General features: G+C 38.7%; 2 protein-coding genes across 12 annotated transcripts in view; one reads left to right on the forward strand and one right to left on the reverse strand.

Moving 5' to 3' along the window:
- The first annotated feature begins 11 nt into the window (after positions 1 to 11).
- On the forward strand, positions 12 to 20306 carry LOC136432689 (cilia- and flagella-associated protein 70-like). 9 transcript variants are annotated; one of them, XM_066424146.1, is made up of 37 exons: positions 12 to 145; positions 1617 to 1715; positions 2309 to 2495; positions 2717 to 2815; positions 3246 to 3328; positions 3874 to 4053; positions 5080 to 5201; positions 5417 to 5471; positions 5790 to 5884; positions 6338 to 6425; positions 6835 to 6864; positions 7709 to 7747; positions 9294 to 9369; positions 9488 to 9549; positions 9786 to 9827; positions 10466 to 10594; positions 10776 to 10853; positions 11321 to 11412; positions 11648 to 11708; positions 12116 to 12177; positions 12380 to 12445; positions 12709 to 12775; positions 12964 to 13035; positions 13450 to 13509; positions 13691 to 13816; positions 14269 to 14402; positions 14860 to 14975; positions 15280 to 15450; positions 16080 to 16280; positions 16773 to 16930; positions 17219 to 17245; positions 17719 to 17871; positions 18309 to 18470; positions 18655 to 18744; positions 18974 to 19075; positions 19549 to 19596; positions 19824 to 20306. In XM_066424146.1, the coding sequence occupies exons 2-37, from the start codon at positions 1638 to 1640 to the stop codon at positions 19902 to 19904; spliced, it is 3492 nt and encodes a 1163-aa protein (XP_066280243.1). In that variant the 5' UTR covers positions 12 to 145; positions 1617 to 1637; the 3' UTR covers positions 19905 to 20306. The 9 variants fall into 9 exon arrangements, with proteins under 9 accessions (XP_066280243.1, XP_066280242.1, XP_066280244.1 ...); XM_066424145.1 differs by lacking the exon at positions 7709 to 7747 and adding an exon at positions 8641 to 8691; XM_066424147.1 differs by lacking the exons at positions 7709 to 7747; positions 17219 to 17245 and adding an exon at positions 8641 to 8691.
- The window catches only part of LOC136432688 (Fanconi anemia group M protein-like), a 29346-nt gene continuing 21701 nt past the window's right edge, over positions 19973 to 27617 (reverse strand). For all 3 annotated transcript variants that reach the window (XM_066424144.1, XM_066424141.1, XM_066424142.1), the window contains exons 16-28: positions 26230 to 26621; positions 25753 to 25881; positions 25272 to 25437; positions 24729 to 24832; positions 24054 to 24193; positions 22951 to 23677; positions 22572 to 22643; positions 22227 to 22338; positions 21855 to 21984; positions 21538 to 21617; positions 21239 to 21336; positions 20952 to 21046; positions 19973 to 20516 (exon numbers count right to left, since the gene is read on the reverse strand). In XM_066424144.1, the coding sequence (XP_066280241.1) occupies positions 20411 to 20516; positions 20952 to 21046; positions 21239 to 21336; positions 21538 to 21617; positions 21855 to 21984; positions 22227 to 22338; positions 22572 to 22643; positions 22951 to 23677; positions 24054 to 24193; positions 24729 to 24832; positions 25272 to 25437; positions 25753 to 25881; positions 26230 to 26621 (2351 nt within the window). In that variant the 3' untranslated portion in view covers positions 19973 to 20410. The remainder of the gene's footprint in view (positions 20517 to 20951; positions 21047 to 21238; positions 21337 to 21537; positions 21618 to 21854; positions 21985 to 22226; positions 22339 to 22571; positions 22644 to 22950; positions 23678 to 24053; positions 24194 to 24728; positions 24833 to 25271; positions 25438 to 25752; positions 25882 to 26229; positions 26622 to 27617) is intronic.

The raw sequence follows: 27617 nt of genomic DNA on the forward strand, positions 1-27617 counted from the left end.
GCGCATGCGCTGTAGGGCCATATCCATAGAAACAAGAAACTTTGCCAGATTTCAATCACAGACACGCCTGGTGTTCGATTTTAACGTTTTTCGGCGCGTTTTCTGCATCTGGGAAGGACGATTTCCGTCCAAAAGTGGAGGTAAGGTAGAGGAGTTTCATTTGTCGTTTGTGTTGTGGATTTCCTGTTTTGTTTGTGCTCAGAATATTTAGAAGTAACGTACGTAAACAACAAGTGGGGGGGGGGCGTTCTACAAAAATTGTTACAAACCGTCCACTATGATTATTATAAACTACTTACTACCGTTAAGCTTTGAAGTTAGGTATACGTCCTAAATGCAGCTAATCGAAGCCGTACTGAAGCAAATATACAAATGTAACTGCCTCCTTTGTCAGTACTGGACAACCAGTACGGAAGTGGTCGTCAGAACAGGAGCTGCCCACTGAGACTTTCTCAGTACTGGACTTCCTGTACTGGGCAGCTTCAGTACTGGAAACCCTTCTGTCAGGACTGGAAACCGAGTGCTGAGACTCTAACGAGCGTCTAACGATTACGTTATTTTCAGGGCTGCATCTCTTCAAGGAGGTTTTATATATAAAACTATAAAACCTCCTTGATCTCTTCGATGCTTTTTTTCCTACTTCAAAGCTATTGTTTGGAAAACGTTCGAATGAAGAAAAAAATAAAATACAGTATCACTTTCTGTTACGTTTCAACGACAACAACATATCCTTGTGGCTTGTACACTGAAATAATAATGCACTTAATATAACCTACCAAAATCTATGTCCATAACCAAGGAACAAAACAGTACTACCTAAATGTTAGTATGTACAAGCATACCCAACCATAGTCAACCTAAAGTAAACTTAGAACTTTCACAGTAGACTAGATAACTTTTTCAATTCCCATGTATTTCCATGTACTTGTTTGTCTGCAATTAGCCTTCGGGCATGAATTTGCAATAAAGTTATTATTATTAAAATGTACAGACAACTAAATCCAAAACTGTCCAGTCGGTCCAAACAATGGATCATCCCAGTACTAATAGAAAGTGAGTACAGGACGCCCAGTTCCGAAATAATTTGAGGTCTTGTCTTCCAGTACTGAAGAGTCTCTACTTACTGGTAAATCCAGTACGGAACCAGTTACATCTGTAAATCGGCACTCGGTTATCCAGTGCTGAATGACCCCTGCACTGGGTAACCAGTACCGAATGACCGTTGACCTAGCCGGAACGCAAATCCGTACTGGAACCCGAGTGCCAAAAGGAGTTCAGCTCTGGAACCCGAGTACCGAAACAAATTCAGTTCTGGACGTCCAGTGCTGACGAAGCTTCGGTACTGGAATAAAGCCGTTCGGTACTGGAATTCTTGTACGGAATTTCCTTCCGTACTGGGGGCCGAGTATCGGCACCATTTTCTCCACGGGTTCCGTACTGGGCGCCCAGTAAGAAGCCGGTTACATCTGTATATTTGCCGTACTGAAATCCTGTGTTACGCAATTACAGGTATTTTTAACTTTAATGAACATTTGCTAGTATATGATTGGTGTTTTTAATATCATTTTTCATGGATTCAAATTTATTTGAATAATTTCTGTTTCACTTTCTTCCAGAGTTCGTGTGGTTGGTGAGACATGGCAGACATGGACGATGGACGGCAGGTCCGACCCACGGAAACTATCAACATCACCGTCCTCAGGTCACGGCACCTGGTCAGTCAACATTCTGTTCAATGTTCAATGTGCTACAATTTGTTTAACACTTCTAAGTGATAAACATTTAGCCATGACGACTCTTAGAGGCCGCATTTTACAAGGGTATGCCCTTCAAGAGTCAGCACGGCTATTACAGTATTTTCCAAACCCTGCATTCATAATTTCAGACTGTAAGGTAAAACTGTGCTCTATTTACATGTACAGTAGCTTACCACTTAAAAGTAGATATGTTTACTTCATTCTTGAAACTAAGATATACCAAGTAAGTGAATGATTGATTGTTTGCAAAATATGATGATAATCAAGATAACAAATGAATGATGAGAAATGTCTTCATTATGCCCTGAATAGATCAGTAAATATACACTGAAAATTGTCATGTACTTAAAATGATTCACAAGAACCCTTGAAGTAAACATTTAGGTTAATTTTCTAAGATACAATGTGTAAAAACTTTTCTGATATGCAAAGTATGACAAAAATAAGGGGCAATGTTTACCCATTGTTAAAAACTTGTTCATATTTTACTGATTATAAAACTATATCTATACCTCTAGAATCAACGTTACATTTGTAATTGTGTATTGCAGAAAGGTTCAAAGGGAGATGTCCTGACGTCTCACGTGAAGGCAGAGTTTGGGACCACGTCTCTGGGAGAGTCGGCTAAGATCGAGTCCTCAGGAGACACTGCTGCTGAGTACAACTTCAACTGTAACGTCCAGTGTGACTTTGACGGTCCAGAGGGACTGGACAGTATCGCACACAAACCTGTGCTTTGTGAGTGCAAATATTCCGCTTCAGTCAAATGCTGTGTTTCTTTTTTATTCATTTACAGTACATTTTGTACTGAATAACAGTGTTCTTTAACATATTGGTGATTTTAAAACTATTCTTTAAACTTTAAGAGATGTTTGAAATTGGGGGTGTAAATTAGAGCAAATTGCATTTTTGTCATTTGTTTGACAATAGGAACAACATCTTTGTATCTTTTTTTTCAGTGACTGTAATAGAGGTTCTGCCAAAAGAGAAGAAGCAGAAGGAGGAAAAGACGGTAGTGTTGGGACAGTGTACAGTAGACCTTCTGCCTCTGCTGAGAGGTGAGTATTGTGTAGTTACCTTTGCCAAGGAGGTTATGTTTTTGTAACAGACTTTGAAGGAGAATAACTAACAAATAGTCTTTGATAATTTAGCTTTGTTACTCCTTGTTAAAGAGGGTTAAGATACATCATTGTGAAATTTGGGGGAATCTGGTTCCAGAGGGTTCATCTGTCGGATCAGACCCCAAGGTTTGGGTTCTCTAGGGTCCTGGAACTGAAGTGTACCCAGGGTGATTTTGGGTTCTGGAAGGTTTTGAACCCACATATTTTTACAGAGGCACTTATCATACACTCTGTTTGACATTGTATGTAATATGATGTATAAAATAGACTGTTTTTTATTCATGCTCATTTTTACATGTAAGGCTGCTGTAATAACATGCTGGAATACTGCTCATGAAAGATCCTAATTGTCATGTTCCCCCAACAGGAGAGATTCGACACAAGGCTACCCTAGCACTACACCCTGTTGTTGGTTCTCCACTGGAAAACTTACCATCTGATTTGCCTAAGGTAACTTTTGTATCTAAGTCACTAATGTTGCAATGGGTTTGTATAAAACACAAGACATGGGAGCTAATTCTAACTGTTATTACACAATATAAAACTATTATTAATAATATACTTATACTTATAGAAGTGTTCTATATATGATGGATATGACACCTAAAGAAAGACGACTAAATATGCTAGATATTTCTATCCTATAACATCATAGATGTATTGCTCCAATGACTTTGTAGGAATTCTCCCTTCATAGCAGAAACCAATGATCATCAATACCTGAGCTTTTTACTCTCTGACATCACAGATACTCATGACATCACAAATACCAGTGCTTTTACCTCTCAAGACACCACCCATACCTGAACTTTTTGACATCACACATAAAACCTCCTTGACATAACATAGCATTTTCTCGCCAACATCACAGTGTGAGCATAAAGCTACAAACAATGTATGCCAAAAGGACAAGATTGTGACTCACAATGACATAATTGTAGAAACTTTTTGAAAAACACTTGACTTTTGGAAAAACATTTTCTTTCTCCCACTAGCCTGAACTGGACATCCTGGTGACCGTACAGAGCCCGCTGCTGTACGAGGAGAACCTGGCTGACACCAACCTCCTGCGAGTGACGGTCGAGTCAGCCTTCTCCCTCCCCGACCCCTGGACCCCGACGCCAGCACCACAGTTCAACTACACAGTCACCCTGCCACTGCCTGTAACAGCAGAGGTCAGTAGACATGTTTGTTCTGTACTCATTAACTACATTTCTTATACCAGTCTGTTGCAACCCAAATCCACATGTGATGTGATGTTTATTGAAAGAAAAGATTATATTTTGCTAGGCAAAGGAGTCTTTGTTTCAACCTTCAACAACTCGCATTCTAAGGTGGCAAGGCAGTCTAAGATGGTGTTACTGTGGTTTAAGTTGTTAATTTAGAATATCAATCAGACACTATTTAACAAGAAATGTGGCCATATAAATAACCAGAAATGTATACTTTTGCAAACTTTCAGTTAATCAAACAGTTTCACAAATTGATGTTCTACAGTGATCATGAGTTGAATTTGCTTGTCATTGGTACTTGTCTTGCCTTACTCACTGTTTAGTCTAGAATTAACCATTTATACACTAACAACATGACCATTGTAGAGAGAGATGCCCTTGGTAGCCAGTAACGGTGTTCTAGCACCTGGATACAAACTTCCTTCCAAACCCAACAAGAAATGCTCACAACGTTCAAAAGTGTCATCCAGTGCCAAACTCATGGTAATCAATGGCCACACACAGTGTGTATTATAAAAGCATGCTCATGTAATTCTGTGTGGTATTGTTTTTCATATGTACAATGCATTTGTATGTCACAGCACTTACAGGGAACATGATTGTGTTTTGTCCTCTATTGTTAGAACCTGTTTTTTGGCACCAGAACTTACCAAGGAAACCATAGAAAATGTCAGGTGCAACAATGTACAGTTATAACATTGGTGCAACTGCCATTCCATTTCATCAACACAACTGATTTCCACATTAAGACTATTTTCGGATTTTCCAAGCAGTCACTTCAGTCATCCTTTTCACATTTTGTCACATTACCACAATCGGACCAAACTCCAAATCCCACCCTCTGACACCATGTATACTTTGTGGCACAGAAGCTGCATGTAAGCACATACATTTAATTGTTAGGTCTCTATATGCTCAATTGTTTGACCCTACCTACACCTCCTTATTGCTTTTTTGATAACTTTGCAGAAAGAGGTACCAGTGGTTTTTGCCAATGGTCTGCTGAAGCCTGGCCAAGAGAAAGAACCACCCCAGAAGAAATGGATGACTGTTCCTAATGCACAGAGTGGAGCTAGTTTCATACCAGACAGGTTAGTAAAACTTACTTTTTAGCTGGAGCAACATTTCATTTGATTGTATTCTTGCATTGTCTATAATATTGATCGGGGTGTATTGGATAGTTTGGACTAAACAAGAGTTTTTAACCATTTCCTAAATTTCAAATGTGCCCATCTTCTAGAAAAAACTCAAATATTTCAATTTGATTTGAGTATCTAACTGAATTTTTTATGTTTTTTTTCTTCAGTTTTCTCACAGCTTCTTCTTATGATGAAGAGGATGGCGACTTCCGTACCAAGGAGGTGAGAACACCCTTTACGAACTCAGGGTTTGCAAAATATTGAGTTAATGCATACTATATGTGGTATCAGGTTATATGGCAACTTTTAGTGGAAATGATTATCTTTTTGCAACAGTTTTTTTAGGGCAAAGATGAAAATTTTTCTTCATGCTATCCTTGGTACTGATGTTCATGCTGTGGTTGAATCTAAAACATAGAGTACACTGTCACTTAATGTCTTTAAGTTAATCAAAGTATTAACATATAGGAAATGAAAATGAGGTGCACTACTACCCAATGAAGTTAATGGGTAAAAGCTAATATGCAAATGTGCTGTCAGGATCGGTCTTTCCGTGTGGAGGCGGAGTCAGAGAAACCCAAGGTCGTGTGGAATGTGGAGAGGAGGTGTTACCTGGAGCAAGGTGCTGTCACCAGGTCAGCCATCTTCTTATCTTACATGTACTTTTTCTCTATTATTCTAACAGATACCTAAAGTGTGTGCATGTGTGTATTAACTGATTTTGTTTTGAAGCTTTTGTAGTATCTTTACAGCAGCAGTCACTTCAGTCAACATTTTCACATTTTCTAACATTGCCATGAACAGACCAAACCCACCATCAAATGGTTAATTCTAGACTAAACATGTGCATTGTGGCACAGAGCATTATGTCATGGATTTCATGTTCTACTCTCAGAAGGCATAACAGTGCCAGCAGAAAAGTGCTTTAAGAGCAAATACATGACATGTGTTGATATGCTTTCTATCATGGTGCAAATGAAAGCTACTAGTATTTCAAATAAGCCACTAGTACTGTTTTTTACTACTTTCCCTACCTCTCATTTTGAAAACTATTGGCACTTGGTAATGACCATGATTGAAATCCTCAGCTTTCAGAACAAGATAGCCATGTCCCGTGTGTGGCCAGTTGAGATTATGAGGACACCTATCCCGCAGGCATCCAAGGGCAAGGGCAAGGTATGGGATTACCTTATATGTGTATACGGAGATGGGAATCATTTTGTAATCAACTTGCAGGTTGCATATCGACTAATGTCTGTCTCCACCATAACAACATAATTGAGCTTGAAATTTATGGGACACATTCGTTCTTTGGTGTGTTTTAATAGTTTGCATTTGTTCATTGTTTTGGTGTGCTACTAATGTTTCTTTGTGTGTTGTGCCTGTCTCTAAGGAATTACAATATGTTAATGTTTGATTCAGTTTGCAATTAACCAATGGATTGTGATTTAACACAAGAAGGAAATCAATGATGTTTCATTGTTTTTGTAACATGTGTGTTTATTGGCTAACAGTGGTTGTGTTTCAGTGTGTTGTTGATGATAATGTCTAATATGTTGGTGTCTTTTCTTCCTTCTTCATGTAGAAGCATCTAACCCCAGCTCCTTCTGCTATGGTTTGTACCTAACCTAGTTGTACATACAGTTTTGCATGCCTACAGGTACAAATGTAGCGTAGAGTTATTTTCATTTAGAAGTAGTTATAAAAGAACCTGAGATACCCTATCATTGCTGAAGAGATAAATGTCCTTATTAAAGAATATTAAACCAGCAGTGGTGGAAGCCATTTTGGTGAAGATTGCTAGATGCTAGATGGTAGCTGGTAAAGGTACAGTTCTTAATATTTTAGTAAGTACTATTTTTTTCATTTTCCAATGGTAAAGGCACCTTTCGAATTGTGTCTCAGCCGTCATCCTTCTGACACCCGAACGACTATGGGCAAAGCATGGCACCTTTTGATCTGGTTCTTTGGCATCTGGAAAATTGGAATATTGTTTCATACAGTAACAGTTACTATACTCTTGTTCTAAAATTATTTTTTGGTAATGGGTAATTTAGGAGATGTTAAGCACAAAACCCTCCAATTTGGAATGTTTTGGCTGCAAATGCACAAACTCATTCATAGATTGTAATGCCAATTGAAGGCAATTGGCATAAATTTTTGGCAACAGCAGGTTGAGGCTTTTTTTAACAGAAAGAAAGGGCTTGTAAAATTTGGACGGGTTGAATACTTTTTGAATACAATTGATCGAATGGCAGGACAAGAAATACAAATGTTATCAAGCCACTCCCCAAACTTTACTGAATCCCTTTTAAATTTAAGTTGCCATTGGAGGACTTAGCACTTACTAGAGGTCATTAGAACAGCATTAGATATGCATGGTGAGACTACTAACATGTCACGTTTACGTCTAACATGCATGTCTGTTCTCTCCCCTCCTCCTCGTCACTAATAACAAGCGACACTTGACCGCATCACCTACACCCTCTAGCGGCTCGGTTGGTAACCCCCCTCCCGCACCTGCTTTGTCTTGTGGCATGTCTGTGCATGTGAAACAATATCACTCTGATTTCAGCACCTGAATGCCTTGTCTTTGATTTTGCTAAACTGATAACAACAGAACATTGTGCAGAAATTTTGCTTGCATGAGAATTCCTTTGATCTTATCAAGCATGGCAATCCACCATTGCAATAGAGGTGCATCATCTACAAAATTTAGGGGGTTTGACTGGATAGCAAATTACCAACATTAATAAGTAGCAAAATATATCAAAATACAAGCAAATACACATTGTAAGGGTGTAATCTTCCTCAATACCAAAATCTGCTAACTGTATATTATCATTAATGATTTACAAAAGAATAAGTGTAAGATATATAAAGATACTGTATTCTGGAAGATGACACCCACGAAATGTGTATCTTGCATGCACCTTTGTTGTATTTTGATATTTCTTTTGTATTTTGCTATTTAGTCAGACCTAATCAAGGTCGATAAGAAGAGCTTTAATTTTTCAGCTACACAGAGGGCATGAACTAATTATACTCTGCACTAATACTTGATTAGTTATGGACTGATATTCATGCCATTAACGATTTTTGGAGCATCCATTAATTTTTTCCCAACTCTTTTTTGATGTTCTCCATATCCTAAATGGCATATGTGCATGGCAAAGGTTTTCAAGCTATAGTTCTATCAAATCATTAAAAGAAAAAGCATATAAGATTCTATCAATAACATAATGCTTTAACCATTACCTTTTCGTTTGGCCGTGGTGTTTAAAAGCAAACAGAAACAATTACGATTGTATCTGTACTCGTCTGGTGTTTTAAGGAGAAACTCATTACTGATATTTAGAATGTGATTAAAAAATGCACCTTCTATTGCAAGCATCTTGGCAGGGCTTCAATTTCATCTGTGACATCTATGGTCTATAGCATGGTTGGTTTGGCATTTGTTGCTGTGTTGTTTTGTCTGTCTTGTGGTGGCATCCTTGTTTGAAGGTATCAGACTGTCTCTGAGAAAAAGTTCATTAGATGGTTTTTTGATTAAACGTTCTGTTGCTGAATTAACTGAAATGATAATCAAAGAAAATTGTAAGGCTGTAAGATGGGACATAATGCAGGCAGGAACTGGGTCCATGGTAGTTAACTTGGGACTCCAGACTTATGAGAAAAAAGTGTCATCTTCCAAATTCCTACATGTACAGAATCTGATGATCTCACTAAAATATGTGGTCAATGCTGCATTAGACTGCAGGAAACTTTTATCCCAAAAGACTGGAACTGCCATGCTAGTTAGCTAGTGTTTTTGTGACAGGTTGCAGAATGTACAAAAAGTCTGCTGATCAATGTAAAAAAATACCAGCTACCCTTACCAGTATAGGGTAAACCATTGTGGTGCAGTGTGACTGTATGCAGTGACAAAAACATATGTTTTCGTGGTTGAACCTCACAACACATATGGTAACAGAAAGTTAACATTAGTCTGAAATAACATTGCAGCATTGCCGATGTCTAACATTTATCAATGTGTGACTATAGGAGAGAGATGACGATGTCCCTGCCAGCTTCCACGGTGTGGCATATGTGGACATGGCCCCCCTGCTGTATCCAGGAGGTAAGGACTACTTAAATGTTCCAGTTGTCGTGATTAAGTGGAAATTTTCATTCAAAAGTAGTTGCAGGCCAACTTATCTGTTTGTGCTCATCAATTTTTTTTTCTTTTTCAATTTCAGTGAAGAAAATCCGAGGTGCTTACAAAGTGATGGCATTCAATGAGCATGAGGTGTTTGAAAAGGTGGGTATTAGTCTGAACATATTTTGTATATTAACATCAATTTGTATAACTCTGTAATCTTTATGAGTTTCAGGTTACCTAAATTCCCCTGTGTGCACATAGTCTAGCATCTAGCATCTGATTTGATTTTTGAAGAAAACATCATTGCAATTCTACCTACTTAAAACTACAATTAATGAAAGGTTTCATCCACATGTCCTAAAAGAAGCATTATGTGATTGTCTCCTCTTTAACAGACTAGTCAGTCCCACTTAGATGTCTGCTTGTCCCCAGACAAGGTAAACATGGCAGTTGATGTTACAAAACGTACAAGGTTCCTGCAGAAACTCTTTTGGAGTGTCTGTGAAGTTCCTGTTGACTGTTGGATATTAGATATTCATTTTTTACATGCTGTTTGGTTCAAATACATAACTCTATGCTCCCCCAATGTCATGTGCTGTTCTTTCAGTTCACTAATCCTTTTATAGAGCCAGATCTAGGTCTTCAAAGTTAAGTACACACCAGGAATTCTTTTTACAACTGTTACAGTGAATAAGATTACCTTTTACCAGACAAAGTTAGGTTTTAGGAAGAAACTTTCAAAATACTCAACAAATAGATACCAAACAACTTTGTTGACGTTGAAGTTGGTTCATGCACTTAGACATAGGCTAACCGTTATATTTTATCTTTAATTCTAGATTAACAGCCTTATTTTCTGTCACAGTCAGACATTTGAAGGACCATTTATTGCCCAGATTTTATTTTGTCTGTTTAATCTGATTGAAGAAGGGAAATAGTGGTTGTAATGAGTAGTTTGTCTGTTACAGCATAGACTTGGATGTCAAGGTGTTATCAGTGGGTAAGGAATATTTATTAAGTGCAACATTTGTGTTGCCAGATTTCTGACTCCATAATTGATTTACTTGTCCTACAGACCAAGAGAACAGGAGGGGTTGCGCAGGAGGCGGCCCGTATTGCCAGTGGGCTCAGTCGTAGCACGGCCACACCAGCTAAGGCTTCTAAGGATGGCAAGGAAGGAAAGCCTAAGGAAGGGGGCAAGAAGGTACAGACATCATACAATCTGATCTTTCCTAATGATAATATAAAGGTCAATCATTTTGTACTTTTTAATGTGACATGTGGAAGTTTTGTTTTCAGAGTTTAGATACTGTATCCAAAATACTGTATATATTTTCGATTAATTTCTTGTAGTATTGGTATCATCAGTTATCCTTTTGTTTCAGCCATCCACTACAAAGGCAGCAGACGGTAGCTCCTCAGACATGGCTGACCAGCAGGCACCCCCGAATCTGGAAGGACAGGTAAGGCCAAGTCTGCACTAAGGAGGTTGTCAGCAATCTACATGTAGTTTACAAGTATTGGGAGCAGAACAGGACATGTGTCATATTTAATTGATATCGACTCTATAAATTCTATGTATTCTTGTTGTAGCAAGTATCTCTTTACGGAAAGTACAGACATGTGGTTCAGCAAACATCTAAATTAAGAGACAGTTGTTTACAATGGATGGGGGTGTGATAAAAGACCATTTATTTCCCAATGACAATTTGAGAATCTGTGAGAAAGCTAATATTAACTGATACACTGTTTGTAGCAGTTGCAAGAGTACCTTAACGATTGTCTGAACTACTGTCATGGTTATAAAATACTGTCATAGTCTACATGCTACAAGTTAGTAACTGTAAATAGAATGTAGCAGTCACTGTAACAGTTGTAGTTTCAACGTATAAGAGTGTCTCACTGTGATTCTTTTTTTTTGTCTTCCCAGCAATATGTTGAAGCTCGGTCCTATCTGATTCTGGAGTTCGTGCTGGACAAGCCATTGGTGCCCAAGAGGCCGCCTGAGGAGCTAGCCAAGAAGTAAGATGGCGCCTTTTGAACTCCCTTTTAAAGTGATCTAGTTAAGAAACCATGTTTGATGACATATTGTTCTGTTCTGTGATAGTGAAAACAAGTTTGCGAATTGATTATTGAAAGTCAATGCCTCAGTCTTGATGGATATCTTAGTAGGTTTAACATTCATAGTCATCTTAGCTTATCCATTAGTTTATTATGTGTCGTACCGTTAAGTTATTTTCTTTCTGTTCCGTTCCAGAGTTGCTGAGTATATTCCACCCAGACCGCTGTTTCCTCGCAGAACCAATGGTGCACAGAGGGTAAGTCAGTGCTTCTAGTTGACTTCATCTGACTGCTTGATGTAAAATAGTCATGGTGACTCTTGGAGGGCGTATTTTCCTTGTTACACTATTAAGCCCCTACAGAGCCCTCACAATAGTTGGGGAAAGATCCTAGTAAAAATTGGTTATGTGCAGAGCCAATACAGCAGAGTTGGGTTGTAAAAGGTCTCGTTGTGGAGTCTGTAGTTTAGGGGAATCTAAAGATCATGGAAGCTAAACAAATCAGTGGGAAGCAACCATGCACTATATGTCAGCCTCTCCAAATGGTTTTTTATGAGTCTGATCAAGGAGGTTTAATCCTTGGTCTGAGTTGCCACAGCTAGATGTAAAGCTGCATTACAGTGCATTTGAAAGTTTAATGTCTAAAGTTTTTCTCTCTTCATCAGGCAGTGGAAGACTTCCACACTCAGGTGGCTGGTGTGGCAAACCTACTGCTGGATGAGTTCAGGTAAGATGTCTTAAGGACCTTTTCTCTGTTTTTCCTTCAGTTTTCCAAATGTAGGCCAAAGCAAGACAGCTGCATCTTTCCTGTTCCTGGTAATTGTAGGTGTTCTTCTTGCTCTATGGAGTCCTGTATAATGGAAATAAATTCTTTGTAATCATAGACTTGTAGTTTTTACTAATAGTTTGTGACCTTATCCGTTTTGCAGGGAGTTGTTTGGTGAGGAGTTCATCCCCGGACAGGAGACTCCAGATCCTAGAAAGTTGGAGGAAAGGTGAGGACCAGTTGTCTGCTTACCTATTTTTGATGATTTATTGCAAAGCAATCTCACATGAAAAGATCTTTAGAGTTGTTGGCTGAAAATTAGCAAATTTAATACCATCACTATTGCCAGAATTGCTAACCTTCAAAAGCTTTAAAGAGAATTTGATATTTTTTCTTACATGTACATGCATGTAGTGTTTTACCATAAGATGAATTGATTGAATAAAGTGTATCCTTAATTTTTCTACTCTCACTTGATGGTCTGTTTTTTAGGAGGAAGAAGTTGATCTATGAACTCAACACCTCAGGAAAGTACTTTGCTTTCAAGGAACAGCTGAAGGTGAGCCAACTTATCATTTGTTGGTTTTTGTATGAAAAAGAAAATAGTGTTAGTTTTATTCTCTACTCATTGAACAATGTGTGCCTAGGTCCTTTCTGTAGGCTTAGTTTTGGATGTTAAACCTAATATTCCGATCATTCCATATGTTTTGTTTTCAATGACTAACCTGTGATGATTATCTTATGTAGCATGCTGTGGTGAAGATTGTGAGAGAGAAGTATCTGAAGACAACTGCTTTTGCCAGTAAGGAGGAACTGCAGGTACAGTACAAACAAATCTTCCTGCTTCATACCAAAATCTACATACATACTATTAGATTAATAACTGTAAACTGACAGTAGAATACAATTTGAAGAGGATGTAGCTTTGTTTTATGATGAAACTTGAAAATACTTATAATGCATTCAGATCATATATGACTTTTTGAATGCTAATGTTACATTTACAGCAATTGCAGTACATGTATCTGTGTTGATTTATATGTATTAGGAGCAGTCTGTTGTTTTAAGGTTTATGAATCACAGTTAACTAATTGATAAGTTGTAGCTACAGAATTTCCCTGTCTGATATTACAGTAACTCCTTTGCTACCGGGGTACCTTCCTCAGGCAGGGTAGGTTCATCTTTATGATGGTATCATATTGAATTATGACATTGACTTTATTTCATATCCAGGCCTTCTTGAGTGAGCTGTATGTCTACTTGGTGGATCAGATGCATGTTGGCCTTAGCAAGGTTGGTTTTCCGATGGCTCCTCATGCTCTTTTACAATCTAATACTGTCAGCTAAATATAGCATTAGGTAGAATACTAAAAATGTGCATTTCCATCATTTTGCAACATGTTTCTGCAGGTGGTGTCCCTTGATGATCAGACTCCAGTGCCTGTAAAACAATGGTTCTTGTTTGTTTCTGCAGGTGGTGTCCCTGGAAGACCAGGCCCCAGTGCCTGAACCCCTGACTGACTCTGCCCAGCTCAAACACTTTGCACGTGAAGCAGAGGTCAATGAGAACTTCCAACTGGCAGAAAGATACTACCAGGAGGTGAATAACTAATGCTTTTTCACAGAAGGTCTCAGACTGGAGTTTTTTTTAGCATTTGTTCAGGTAGGAAAGCTGACACCCTCAGACCAAAGGGCAATTCTGTCAAGCAATGCAAGCTGGAAGATAGTATAATTCTGGTGAAAAACCCTGATTGTAACAACATCAAAATCTACATTGTGAAAGCACATTGAGGTTTCCAGTGTTTGCTGCAAAAAAGAAAAAGGGATCTCATTTTCTTTCTCTTGTGGTTTTCTACAACAGTGGTTGGGGTATCATTCCACAAGTATTCAATAATGCAAGCTCAAAATCTTTATAATTCTAGCAAAAAGCCTTAAATGTACATCAAAATCTACATAGTGAGAGACAAACACATTAATAAAGTTTCCAGCGTTTGCTGACAAGAGAATGTACAATGTAATTTACTGTTTTCTGTCTGTGATTTTCTACACCAGCGGCTGGCCAGGAACAGGAGTGACCCTGACCACTGGTTTGACTACGGCTGTTTCTGCCTGCTGACTGGGAACCATGCCAAGGCTGAGGAGTGCTTCAAGGAGACGGTGTCCATCGACCAACAGCACCTCCCTGGGTATGTAATATAAAACAACATTCATCACACAGAATATGAGAAAAATGTTTACAGGACAATTGATCGATGAGTGGTTTGCTATTTTTGAAAGCAGCATCTTCCTTGGTTTTATTATGTTGTTTATAGAGGATAATATAACATGAGAATCGTTTTATACAATGTCATAGCATCCACCACATATAGGTCACACATGTATAATGGATCCCTTTGCATACAGGAAAAATGGAGAACTTTGGGTAACACAAGGGGCAAGCCTTAACATGGCTTCTTCATGTGACTAAGAGCTATCAGCCACCCATAATGATGATTAAAGCTAAGATTCTTTTAGACTGTTGAACAATGGAGGGCCATACAATTGAAACGTGACTGTTTTAAGTCATAGATAGAGCAGACAGCCATTTTGATCTCCTACATCCCGGGCTCCTTTGACATTTTACACCTTTATTCTTCCCTCTAGTCTGCTGTTGTACGGCATCGTGTCAGCCATGGAAGAGAGGCACGAGATGGCCGAGACCTTTTTTGAGAATGCCACCTGTGTGGAGTCTGACAATGTGGTGGCATGGACTCTACTTGGTAAGCTAGTCTCTAGCCGCTACCATGATTATAGCAGAAACACAACCTATTGTCCAAGTTCAAGTTTTTCTTAACAAATTTACATTTAGATTTTACATGTTCATTTGGTGTAATATAACCAGCTGCTGCCCGGCCACGTGCCTGCAAAGCTGATGTGTTACTCCGAATGGCGGTTATACCAGCTTAATAAATAACAGATACAGAATTTTTACCATCATTTGCTTGTCAATAGAAAATAGAGATTCTGTGGTAAAATTGATCATCAAAAATATCGACACCTGTGATATCAATGTGATCTATACAGGTCTCTTCTACGACGGTCTGGGGAACGATATCAGAGCTGAGATGGCATTTTCGGAAGCCAACAAGTTGAACGTGCAGGCAGCCATCCACAAGCGGGATGAGGAGAAAGCTGCCATGAGGAGGGCCCATGAAGAGGAGGGGAGGACCAGTGTGTCTGATGCTGGGGAAAGAGGTTTGTTCTATCAAACCTGCAGTAAAACAGTATACTATATAATTATGAGTTTTCAAAGTATTACAATAAAGTTTTCTTGAAATTTGTAAATATTTTCATAACTTCTAGATCTGCTTATTGCAATATTATGATGGCTAGTCATCTTTTCTCAAGAGTTTTTGTGATTTCATGTCCGACGGTTGAAAAAAAAAGTTGATCATGAATTTTCTGGTCCTGTACATTAGATAATGTTTACAAATAAATGAGATGAGGTTTTGTGGTAAGTTCTGTAGTCTGAGGTGCTATTTTTGTACTGTTTTAACAAAATTTTGGAGGCTCATAGCATGCTAAGTCACATAAAATGGTCCTATCTTTCTGGCAGCATACTCGTTCCCCTTGTCATGTTCCACAATCATTTCATCTTAGTACATTCATTGTCTAAAATACTAAATAAACTTTGCGGTAATTGTATTTTTGCAGTGGTTTTGTTTGATATGCATCAATATTGTATTACTACTGAGTTAAATAATTATTTCAAGTGTCAAAACACAGCAAAAAGGTTCTCTCCTCTCCTACTACCAAATTGCGTTCCCCATAAAGATAAAATTAATTTTACAGAATCTTTTCTCTTCATTTACCTTTTCTAATAGAAGAAGGAACACCGCGGGAATCCGGTGAGGATGTCCTGTCTGTTCCCAAAGTGATGGAGACAGCTGCCACGCCCACAGGGGATGGTGCAGGTGCAGCAGCAGCTGCTGCAGCTGCATCTGTACCACCTGGATCAGTCAAGTCCAGCTCCTCCGTGGCAGGCAGTGCCAAGAAAGGATCCGTTATCAACCAGGAGAAGCATGGTGGGTTTAAGATTTTGCTCTTTGTAAAAACATGTAGACATAAAATGTAAATTTGTAACTAGCTTTATCAAATGTGTGCCCATAGCTTTATCAATATTGAATCTAGAACCTGCATTTACAACTGATTCTGAGATTTTTTTTCATATCATGTGTGCTTATTTGCACAGTGCAGTTGATTGGCATCTAGACTATCCATTGACCTTGAACATCAAAAACATAGAGCATACTAGACTTTTTTAGGAAGCAATGTGAAACATACAGTAGTTTGTGTGTATGGTCCTTCCAAAGAGAAGATTATCCACTGGTACATGTACATATCCAACATGCATGGTACGTTCCATGGTGCTGAACTATTAGCAGAACAGTAGTGTGACAAGAAAAGTACCAGTCTTAGAGACAGTGCTGATTATATAGTCTGCAATGACTAATCTGCAATGACTGATCTGCGGCTTAAACTGCAGCAGAGACATTTTAACACTGTTTCCTGCCCAGGTTCCCAGCCTGCAGAGTCGGTGGCCTCTCGGCGGGAGGGGGAGGGTGAGGGCAGCCGACACTCCACCCCTGAGGTGGTGCGTGAGCCGACCCCCGTCCCCTCCACCAGTGTCTACATGCAGGCTGTGGAGTTCCTGCTGGAGGTCAAGGCCACGAAGGTAACGACCCTGTCTAGTTTTCCATTCATTTTCACCACTATTGACGTTGTGTGTGCTGAATTTTCTGCTAACCAAGTTGATACTAAATCAGAGGTTTGTAGTTGTCTACAGCATGCTAACACTGAACATCAGGGGACTATTGCATGTCAAATTTCTACTGTACCTTTTACCATGATATTGAGTTAGTTTGCTAAGGAATGTTTTTTTTGTGAGGGATATTTGAATAAAACAGTGTTCAGTTAAATAATCATGCAGTTTGTTTGTCACATTGTTCCTCACTCTACGCAGTCCAAGTTTGGGGATACCAAACGTTCAGTAAGTTTTTACTACACTGTCAGTGGCAGCATGGGGCTATGGTTTATACTCTTTGCTGGCACTACTAGATTGGGCATGTATGCAATAGGCTGTGAGAGTGTCGTGGTCAATCGCTTTGGTGATACATGATAATGGTGACCTGGGTGTCATTGCATGCTTCCATGTTATGCAACTTCTGTATATTTTTGTGCATTAGAAGATCCCAAATGCATCCTTAACTTTGATTTGTCAATAGCAAAATTTCATCTGTTGGTGTAAAAAACATGTAGCAGTGTAGCTTGAGTTCATAATCATTGTAGGTCAAACTGTGTTGATTCAGATTCTGTTTAAAATGAAAACTGTTGTAACAAATTCACACTGGACAGTATTGCTACCTTGTGTTAATAGTACTTCCAAGGTTAAGCTTACTTTTTCATGTACTGATCTATATCTATATCTATATCTCCATGTACTAACAACTTTGGTTGTTGCAGTTTGCAGAGCGAGCCCTTGCTCACGAGCTGCTAGCCAAGGGGGGCGGCCCCAGTGCTGAGTACAACGTGGCCCTGGCCAGGCTGCACATGCAGAAGAAGGAGTATGCTGATGCAGAGGCTTGCTTGAAGGAAGCTACGTCCATGGATTTCCAGGTAATTTGTTTTACAATTGTTGCAGATAATTTTTCATTGTTTAAAATGAATAAATCCAGTCACCTTGCATTTGTCAGAAGTTTTGAAAATGAGCATCGATTTTTACTGTCTAATTCAATTGGAATTCAAAGCACTCCATACAAAGAATAACATAGTTGGCAAAATATAGACAAGACACACTGTCATGCAACCATTTAGCATCATGTAACTTCTCATAATCTCTGCTAGATTCTACATTGAATCCATCATTTGCCTTGTAGAAATCATGTACATTGAGTTACGGGTAAAACAAGGTCCATTGATTCAGAAATAAATTAGGGTTTAAACTCTTAAGAAGTTTTTTTTTTCATGTAACTGTAGTCTTTGTATTTCTCAACAAAAATATTTCCCTACTTTAAAACGGAAAAAGATTATTAATTTTCTGTATTTGTTCTCAGAATCCAGATGCCTGGGCCATGACTGGCCACCTGAACTACATGCGAGGCGACATGGCTGTAGCTAAGGACTGCTACGACAGGACGCTGTCCTTCGTCAGGGACGCTCAGGACACGCACGCCATCTACCTCCGCCTGGCCTCCATCTGTCTACAGGACGCTGAGGCAAGTCAAGAACAGATGTGACACAATAGCAACTGTCCGAGACCATTAAATCATTTCAATTTCCATTGCTATTCTGGATAATGTTGGATTAACTTTGTGTTTATCTTTTTTTAATTTGATGATGTTGCAAATGAAAATGTATGTTTGAAACCCTGTTTTGATGAATGTTACTTTGTTGTCACAGTTTGAGAAGGCCAAGAACACCTTCCTGTTGGCCTGTAAGCACTCCCCATCCTGTGTGTCCTGGCTTGGAGTGGGCATTGCCTGCTACAGGGTGAGTACAAACATTGGAAAGTTAAACATTGTTAGGGATCTAATAGAGTCTGTAGATCTAGAGTGGGACGGGTTCATGTTCAAAACTTTTCCTGCTCCTTAGTATACGATGTCGATGAGCCTCTTGCACCTTTAGTGTGTGCAATAGTTTTATCAGCGTTGCACAGCTACATATCACAGTTTATTTTGATTGAATACATTGTACTAAATATATCTCTATGTATTTCTAGCTGGGTGAGTTGTCGGAGGCAGAAGATGCCCTGTCTGAAGCTAACATCCTGAACAATGCTGACCCTGAAGTCTGGGGTTACCTGTCACTGGTCTGTCTACAGGTCAGTAATAGCAGTAATCAATAACACTAATGTGATACATTTTTGAGGGTTAGATTTCCAGGTAAACAATACCGGTATATAAAGACAGTTCAAATTCTACAACTAATCAACTGGATAAAATTCAGAGATTTAATTCCGGACGTTTTAAGTGACATCCATCACTCTTCTTCAGCATCACTAAAACGAACCCGGGCAAAACGAATACAATGCTAGTAATTTTAACAGGGAAAACCGGTTGAACATGTCAAGGACACTAACTCCTAAGAAAAGTATGCAAATGTCATTAAAATGTAAATCATGTTAGGATAGTTCCTATTGTAAAATAGTTTCCAAATTGAAGGTATTGGTATAACTTACTGCTAGTGCATCCCATGATACTGAAATTTTGAAATCAAAGAAGTTTGCTTTCAAAGACAGACTGTTCTTGTATTCGAGTGAGAATGAGAATGTTGCTAACAAAACCTGTGTTTCAGACTGGCAGACAGCTGGAGGCTGAACAAGCCTACAAGTATGCCATCAAGGTATGTTGTTCAGTGTACAAATCTTATCAGCAACCAGGAGTCATTCTACTACACAGTTTTATGACAATATCATGACTCAAACTGCATCAAAGACTTAGTGATGTTATAAAATAGCTGGAGCTATACTTTATAGCTACAAAAAGATGCAAGAGAATTTTGTAATTGAGAGTTTAATTGTTTTTGGTCAGCTCAGAATCACTTCATTGCGAATGTTCTACCCGTTTCAGGTTGGTTTGCACGATGAGGGTCTGATGAGCGAGATTCACGACATGCAGCAGACTGTTGGATTCGGTGATCCGTCCTTCTAAACTATTACTATTAGCTTCAGTCTTGTCCATACAATGTACAAGTCGTTAACAACACAGAGATGAGACTGTTTGGACTTCTTAGATAAGCTTTATTCACATCTTCATGTTGCTGTTGTCAAAATAGAGGAATGGTTACCAATTTGAAAGCCTTTAGTTGTAGGCTTTACACTTTGAACACTTGTTGATGGACATGCAAGTAAAGTGCAGTTTGTAATTAGAAAAGAGAGTTATTTTGGAGTGCTCTCCATTATGTATGCAGTTTCTTGGATGTTTTTTGTAAGCATTTGAAGTTCTCAGAAAGAATTGGTGTAAATATATTAATTCTGGTGACATTTGTAAATAAATATATATTTCTGTTTTGCTCTTTTCTTCTTGAAAAATAAAATTCTTCACTATCTCTGAGTCAGTAGTCTATGATCTTTGTAGGTTTCAAGTTTTAAGATTGAAACACCACTTGAAACACCTGTAAGTCTCATTTTTTGACACTCACACAATGTCTTCCTATATTACTTTGCTAACATCTGAGGGTTGAAGTTGTGCCTGAGAAACTGGTGTAGAGAAGATGCTTTCTGTAGGGACATCTTTCCTTTCATCTGTAACTGCATGGCTGTGCTGGAAAACAAAAGAATAAGTGTGTCACAATTGACATTGGTCAATGACATCTCTGGTAAACTTAATATGAGTAACACATTAATATTGGTGCAAAACCATGCATACAATACACCAGTACTAAAATGGCTCGTTAATGACACCTTTCACATTTCCAACTAAAATCCTTACCACACATAAATTGAGTTTCCTGTTCCCCTTAAACTGATCTCAAGTAGGGAATTTGGATAACATCCCAGCAAAAAAACTCTAGATCTTAGACTCCTACTGTAACTTCTATCATAGGAGATTGTGGGAGGCTAAAAAAAAGATATACATAATGTTTTATGTCCTTGTTCATATACACATCAATCATCAGATGTGAGCTATACACTGGTTAGTTACACCAAGGCTTTTTAATGATATCTTAAGCCTATATGTCCTCAGATTTCTACCTACCATTTCATGAGCTCCGCCAGTCCACCACAGTTGTAATACAAATTAAGGGCTGTGGCATAGTGCACACCTGGCATGGACAGGTACATCCGGAAAACCTGCATCACAAAAAGGGTTTGAAACTGAAAGTGAACTGACCAGATGAACTATCATACTTTTCAGCGATGACAACAATATGACTCTTCAAGAATCACAAGGCTTATATATGAGTCTACAGCCTTCAAAATCAGCTGTTCAACAAAAGAAGTAGATTTTGATGTTTGTGCAATACACTGTGATTCAACACTGACCTGTTCCCCTTCTGGCTCCACCTCAGGACTTCCTTTTACAGAATTTCCCTTCCTCTGCTCCAGTCTTGCCAGATCAGCTAACAAGGAGGCTGTTTGTTCTACAAGATATTCAGAAGTTAGGGTGACTGGTACGTTCCTAGTACGTAAATAAATGTTTTCTGTTTTTTATTCTGAGTTCTGCAGCCATGTTGTGCTGTTTACTTTACAGGCAGGTGAAATGTTGCATTGTACTGACCAAAAAATGAAGTGGAAAAATCAAGGTACATAACATTAAAGTTCCTGGGAAGATAAAACCATACCTTGAGTGTCAGTAAAGAGTACAGTGACAGAGGTGTGGGCTAGGGCTGCAAGCACAGTGCTGTGGTACTTGGTTGGAGTCCTGTAGAACCAGAATAGAGACACATAATGTACATAATATCATAGAGGGTCTAAAAGATCAACAAGCATTTACAGAATAACTGTAACCTCTTATTGTCAACATTAATTCTACTGACTTCTGAATCAAATTCAGTCATCAAGTCTAGTCTAGGTATGTCTGATCTATAGAAAATCCATATAATGGAGAACAGCATGTCTAAGTTAGAGCTACATTTTATAGTTACTTTGTACATATTACCTGGCTTTCTTGGGCTCCATACCAGGCTTGACCCTGTCCTTCTCCACGATGAGGCAGGGCTTGTCAAACAGTTCACACAGCTCCTTCACACGCTGAACCAACTTTTCCCTGCTGGTGCTGTTACAGAAATCTGTGGAGAGACAATGAATGTCAAATAAAGGAAAAATAATGGACGGGTATAAAAATATGTAATATACTGCTTAATGAAAAAAAAATGACTGAGTTAAGCTAAAAGGGTACAGAAAATAGGTACTAGACTGTGACATATTCTCTATACAGAAGTTACAAGTGACAAAAAGACTCCAACAATGAGCTGTTACCAAAAATGTAAGCAAAAGCCACACACAGCATTATGCACCGTGACAGTCTGACCTGAGAGAGTCTTCCTCTCCACACCCATCCTGTTACTGAGGATGAAGTCACAGCTGCTCAGCTGACACACCACAGCATTGATGTCATGGTGGAACCTCAGAGAGGATACCACCTGTAGGTATTGATATAAAAAATCAGCTCAAACAGTGAAACTATGGCAAGACGCTATGTTATAGGACTGGACCATTTACATGTATATCAATAGATTATCTTCTGATTACAGCAATACCTAAGACACTGTGTGACGAAACATTCAGACTGATGGACATGCAGGCTTGTTTAATAGATAGATATAGGTTTTTAATTCTATCAAGATCACTACATGATTGACAGTTGCTGACTGACCTGCTGTGATGAGGCTATCTCCCTAGAGTCCACCAGCACCACCAGTTTCCCCAGGTTCCTTGATGATGCAGACTGACGACCAAAAAAATTTGTTTTCAAAAAGATGGCAAATACTTTGTATTATAACTGGCTTTTCATAGTAATAAGATTATTTGTTCATCTCCATAGTATGGTTTCATTGTGTATTCCTGTAGTATTGTTGCCATCATGATTAGTATATTGTACATTTTCCATTTCATCATTTTTACTTTCAAATTAGTAAACTATCTGATTGGCTGAAAACCATAAATCCATTCAAAATCCTCAACCATACTGAATACGAACATCACGGGCATAAAACACATTAAATCAATTGACATTGTGCCTGCTGGTAACTTACCTGTGGTGTGGCGATTGTGGTATTCATCATTCTTGGACTAGGTTCAGGTCCCCTTGTACTCATGTCCCCTGTGGTAGTACTGGAAAGTTCTATCTCTTTCAATGATTCCACAGGTTTGGTTGATGACTGCTGAAACCTCTGTGATGGTTTTGCTGCCAAGTCTTTTCTTCTGTCCTGAGGCACACTTTGAGCTACACTAGCTGATGCAGATGCATTTTGTTTACTATCCAAGTTACTACTTTTGCTTACCATAGTCTGTTTCATTCTCAACCTTTCTGCCAAGCTCATTTCAAGTCTTTGTGTTGACCCAATTTTCTCCTGTAATGTTGTGTTTCTGCTAGGTACTGAATTAGTCTGACACCTATCTACAGGATCCTCATTGCACAGTTTTCTGCTGTATCTACTTGTGTCAAAGTCATCGTCATGATCTTCCATCTCATTGGACATCCCCAAGGATATTTCTCTCCTCCCACTGGCTTGCCCAATCAGAGATCTCCTTGCAGGAGGCCTTCCGACTGGAGTCTTGAATGCTTGTTCTTCAGTTCTGTTGTCAGACTTCGGAGGAGTTGTGAGGTTCTTAAATGTAGCTTGGTGTTTAGTGGGACCTGGACTCTCATCTTCACTAGAAGTGTCCGCCATGACGATTCTTTTCCTCTTTCCCTTGGGCTGCTCTAGTTTTCTCTCCGGAGTGTCCTTTAATACATGTACAGCAGCTCTTTTCTGTCTCCTTTTTTGGGGGGGATTCAAATAAACATTCAAAGTATATTTGTCAACATACAAGACTGCCTACCACTTATAAGGACCTCCAGTCACAAAAAGTGAAATCAGAATTATATTGTATAATATGGTACAGTTTGGGAAGGGCTTTATTTCAGTGAAATTGGTAGTTTTGTTTGGAATTTGGAAATCTATCCTGGACAATATGAATAAATACTCATCTTAGAGAATATGTAATACATATCAGATAGCCTGAGAAAAATTGTGCTTTGCAAAATATGTTATGTAATTTCTCCCAATTTGCTATGCAGAATGAATTGAGAAATTGAGTGAATGAGTGAACTGACAGATGAAGAAATGAAAGGATGAACATCTCCACTACTTACCTGGTTCTCACCCCGCCCAGGTCAGGTGACATCCACTCCTCCACAGGCTCCACCATGGTGCACTCTGCTGCTGACACATCCTCATCATCACCCACACAGAAACTGTCCTGCTCGTAGTCATCCACATCTGGGTCAGGGACCTACAGGGTGGACAGCAAATAATTACATACACCAGGTTTTGTACACGTGCACAGTGAATTAAAGACTTTTAAATTACCTTTTGAACACCTTGACACAAATGTTCATAACTGTTAGTGTTTCCCATATTTAGGTAATGCTGACATAGGAGTAGCTATCCACCAATGCTGACAATGGGCTACAAAAACCTTAAGGTCTAGATTTTTTGTTCTTATAAAAAGCAACAGTACTGGTGAGTAGTAGTTAATGGTAAGGCCTCATTACCTAGATGAGAAAAACCTTAGGGTCTAGATTTTTTGTTCTTATAAAAAGCAACAGTACTGGTGAGTAGTAGTCTATGGTAAGGCCTCATTACCTAGATGGGTACCACCTGGCTTGGATTTAAGGTTCAATGTAAATGTGCCGCACTACATTGTACATGTATCTTTTACTTACAGTGAATGTGGCAAGATGAATAAAAAAAAGTTAGGTTAAACATCACTATTATAATATCATTACCCAAATATGAAATGCAATGATCTCAAAATGCAAGACTACCTGAGAGAAGACATCTGGGTCCCATGGTTTCTTGACGAGTTTGTAGCCCCTCCCACCCTGCAAGACTGGACTCCGAACAGACTGCAGGTAGACTGCTCTCATTTCTGAAACATTCCATATCATACTTGAATGTAATTAAAAAGTTCTGTAACTTTTGGATGGTGAACTTTCAAACGACCTGCATTAACTGTATGTCACATCAAAATTTTGAAAATGGCTAAGGGTTAATCAAGACAATAGTGGACATTTCTTTGTTGAGCTAGATGTACAACAGTACTATACAACTAAATAAGGTCTTTATACCTATTTTGTACCCTGTTCTTTTAGATGTTATTTGCAATTAGCATTCACGCAGGAATTTGCAATAAACTTATCATAAGTACAGTCATCAATTTTGATAGTAGATCTTTGAACCAATTTGAAAACAATGGGTTATTTTGGAATCTTTTTATATTTTCATATGAAACAAACTGATACAAGTTTAAAATTTAGATTTTAGAATGCAAGAATGGTTGCTGTAGATTGTAAACATACACAATGTACCTTCCTCAGAAGTAGCCTGTGTGCATTGTGAAGAATAGCTGACAAAACCCTCCAAGAACGAGTCGTCTCCCTCCTCATCTTCATCTGATGACACAAACCCGGCCTCATCACTTAGCTCTGCCTCCTCCTCCAGGAAGCCTCGAGCAGCATGTCGAAGTCTGTGACTCTACAGGACAGGAGACATGGAGAAATTGATTTGTACACACAATCCATCTAGTGATCTGCAAGGAAAATAATCCAGTTTTTGACTTTATCCTTATACAAGTATTGAGTCTCATATCTAAAGAGTATTTTACTAAATGAAAATGCTACTTTTGATTTTGTTTTTGACATGAAAATGCCCAGAAAGAAAACTTAAGAAAATTGAACTTTTCTAACTAAAGCAATCTTTTGTTCTCAATGACATTGTGTATCATTTAAACCTGAAATAAAAATGTGCAAAACAAGCAAGACCTTTGCACAAGGCCTAGTAATTTAATACCTTAGCTTTTCTGCCTACATCCTTCTTCTGTATGCTGCTGTGCCTTGAGACTTGTTGGTTGTATTTGTTCGTTGTCTGTGCTGGGAGGTCAAAGTCACTGTCAGAGTCTTCTGCTGTGGTGTCCAGCACCTGTAGAAGGGTGGCAAAGCCAACAAGTATGTAAATGTCAGTCTGCATTTAAAAAAAAGTTAAACAGTAACAATGAAATGTCATGTAAAAGTATGCAAAGGTGCATGTACATATATCATGTGGTGACGAATCATCATGTAAACATGTGCTTGTCAAAAGCAGCACTACCAAGAAAGATGTACAAAATTTGACAAGGCGATTACAAATGTCAGACTTTATGCACCCCTTGATCACAAATGCCAAATGTCTACTTTGAAAATATGTCTTGACTTTCAAAGACCCACACACAGCACTGTTGTAATATATAGTAGATTATACTGAAAATAATATCAACTTTAGTTCACATACCTTGTTTCTAAGTCCTTTGCTACCTACTCTATTTGCTAAAGGTGTGTCTGATGTGTCTTCCACAGCTGATGTGTCAGGTGAGTTAAGCACCTGTGCTCTGGACCGTTTCCTCTTCACCACAGCTGCATCCTCATCACTGTCACTGGACACAGGAGCCTTCCTTTCCACAGCTGATGTCTCAGGTGAGTTAAGCACCTGTGCTCTGGACCGTTTCCTCTTCACCACAGCTGCATCCTCATCACTGTCACTGGACACAGGAGCCTTCAGTTCCACAGCTGATGTCTCAGGTGAGTTGAGCACCTGTGCTCTGGACCGTTTCCTCTTTACTACAAGATCATTTTCATCACTGTCACTGGACACAACAGCAGACTTGGGTGAATTTAGAGCTGAACCTGGCAAAATAGATTATAAATAGATTGTAGTACTACGTAAAGCATCTACTTATAGCATTTATTTTGCCTGCAAGGGAGAAAACAAGTTCTGACCAGAATTTTTATGTTTTACCTGAAAAATTACTCTTTATCTGCAAGTTTTGATTTGAATTTTTCCCATTAGCCCTAATTGCTGTTTCCCCTACAGACTTTAAGATTTCTTTACAACTTACAACTTGCATACAGGTGGGTATTATGATTCATATCCAAGTAAACAGGCTTCTTGATTTCAATATTCAAATACCAGCTTCAGACAATTAAATAAACACAACCATTGCAATAGGTTTGTATCAAGTAGAGTGCTTAACAAATGCATTAAATTCAACCCAAGGTGATTTTTTGCATATAATGACACAAAAAAATTCACACACAAATCTTAATTTGTGTATCATCTATATATCACAGTCTAGGAGCAATTGTTTTCAGGGTAGAACAGTTCAGGCCTTGGAAATCTTGCACAACAAATAAACCATTATTATTCACCGTGATTGTAGAATTACATCAATATTCTAATAGCCAGCTTCAGACAATCAATACAACCATTTAAGACTAGTCTAAGACTGTTTGTCAGTTGTCACAATCAGTGCAGCTACCTGCAGAACGCATCCAGCAAGCACAACTTGACCAACGACCAAAAGGGTGAAAACGTTCTGACTTCTAAATCACGATTTCCTGGCCCTTCTGAAGCATGATTCCCTGAAGTGAACAGCTGGAGCCTGAAGCTGAGCCTGAAGGAAAATCTGGATTAACATCACAGGTAAGTCTACACTAGACGAGGTGATTACAAGATGTAAGGCGTGGTCACATTCGTTGTGCATTTTTTTGTAGTAACTGACGTAAGATTACAGCGAGGCTATGACAGAAGTGTTTGTTGACAAGGGACTACAGCTTAATTTTGTATGACATATCTGTGACTACACAATGTATATCCTAAGATTACCCTCAATTTGCTATAAT

This window comes from Branchiostoma lanceolatum, chromosome 4 (assembly GCF_035083965.1).
Source record: "Branchiostoma lanceolatum isolate klBraLanc5 chromosome 4, klBraLanc5.hap2, whole genome shotgun sequence".
In the NCBI taxonomy this organism is placed as follows: Eukaryota; Metazoa; Chordata; class Leptocardii; order Amphioxiformes; family Branchiostomatidae; genus Branchiostoma; species Branchiostoma lanceolatum.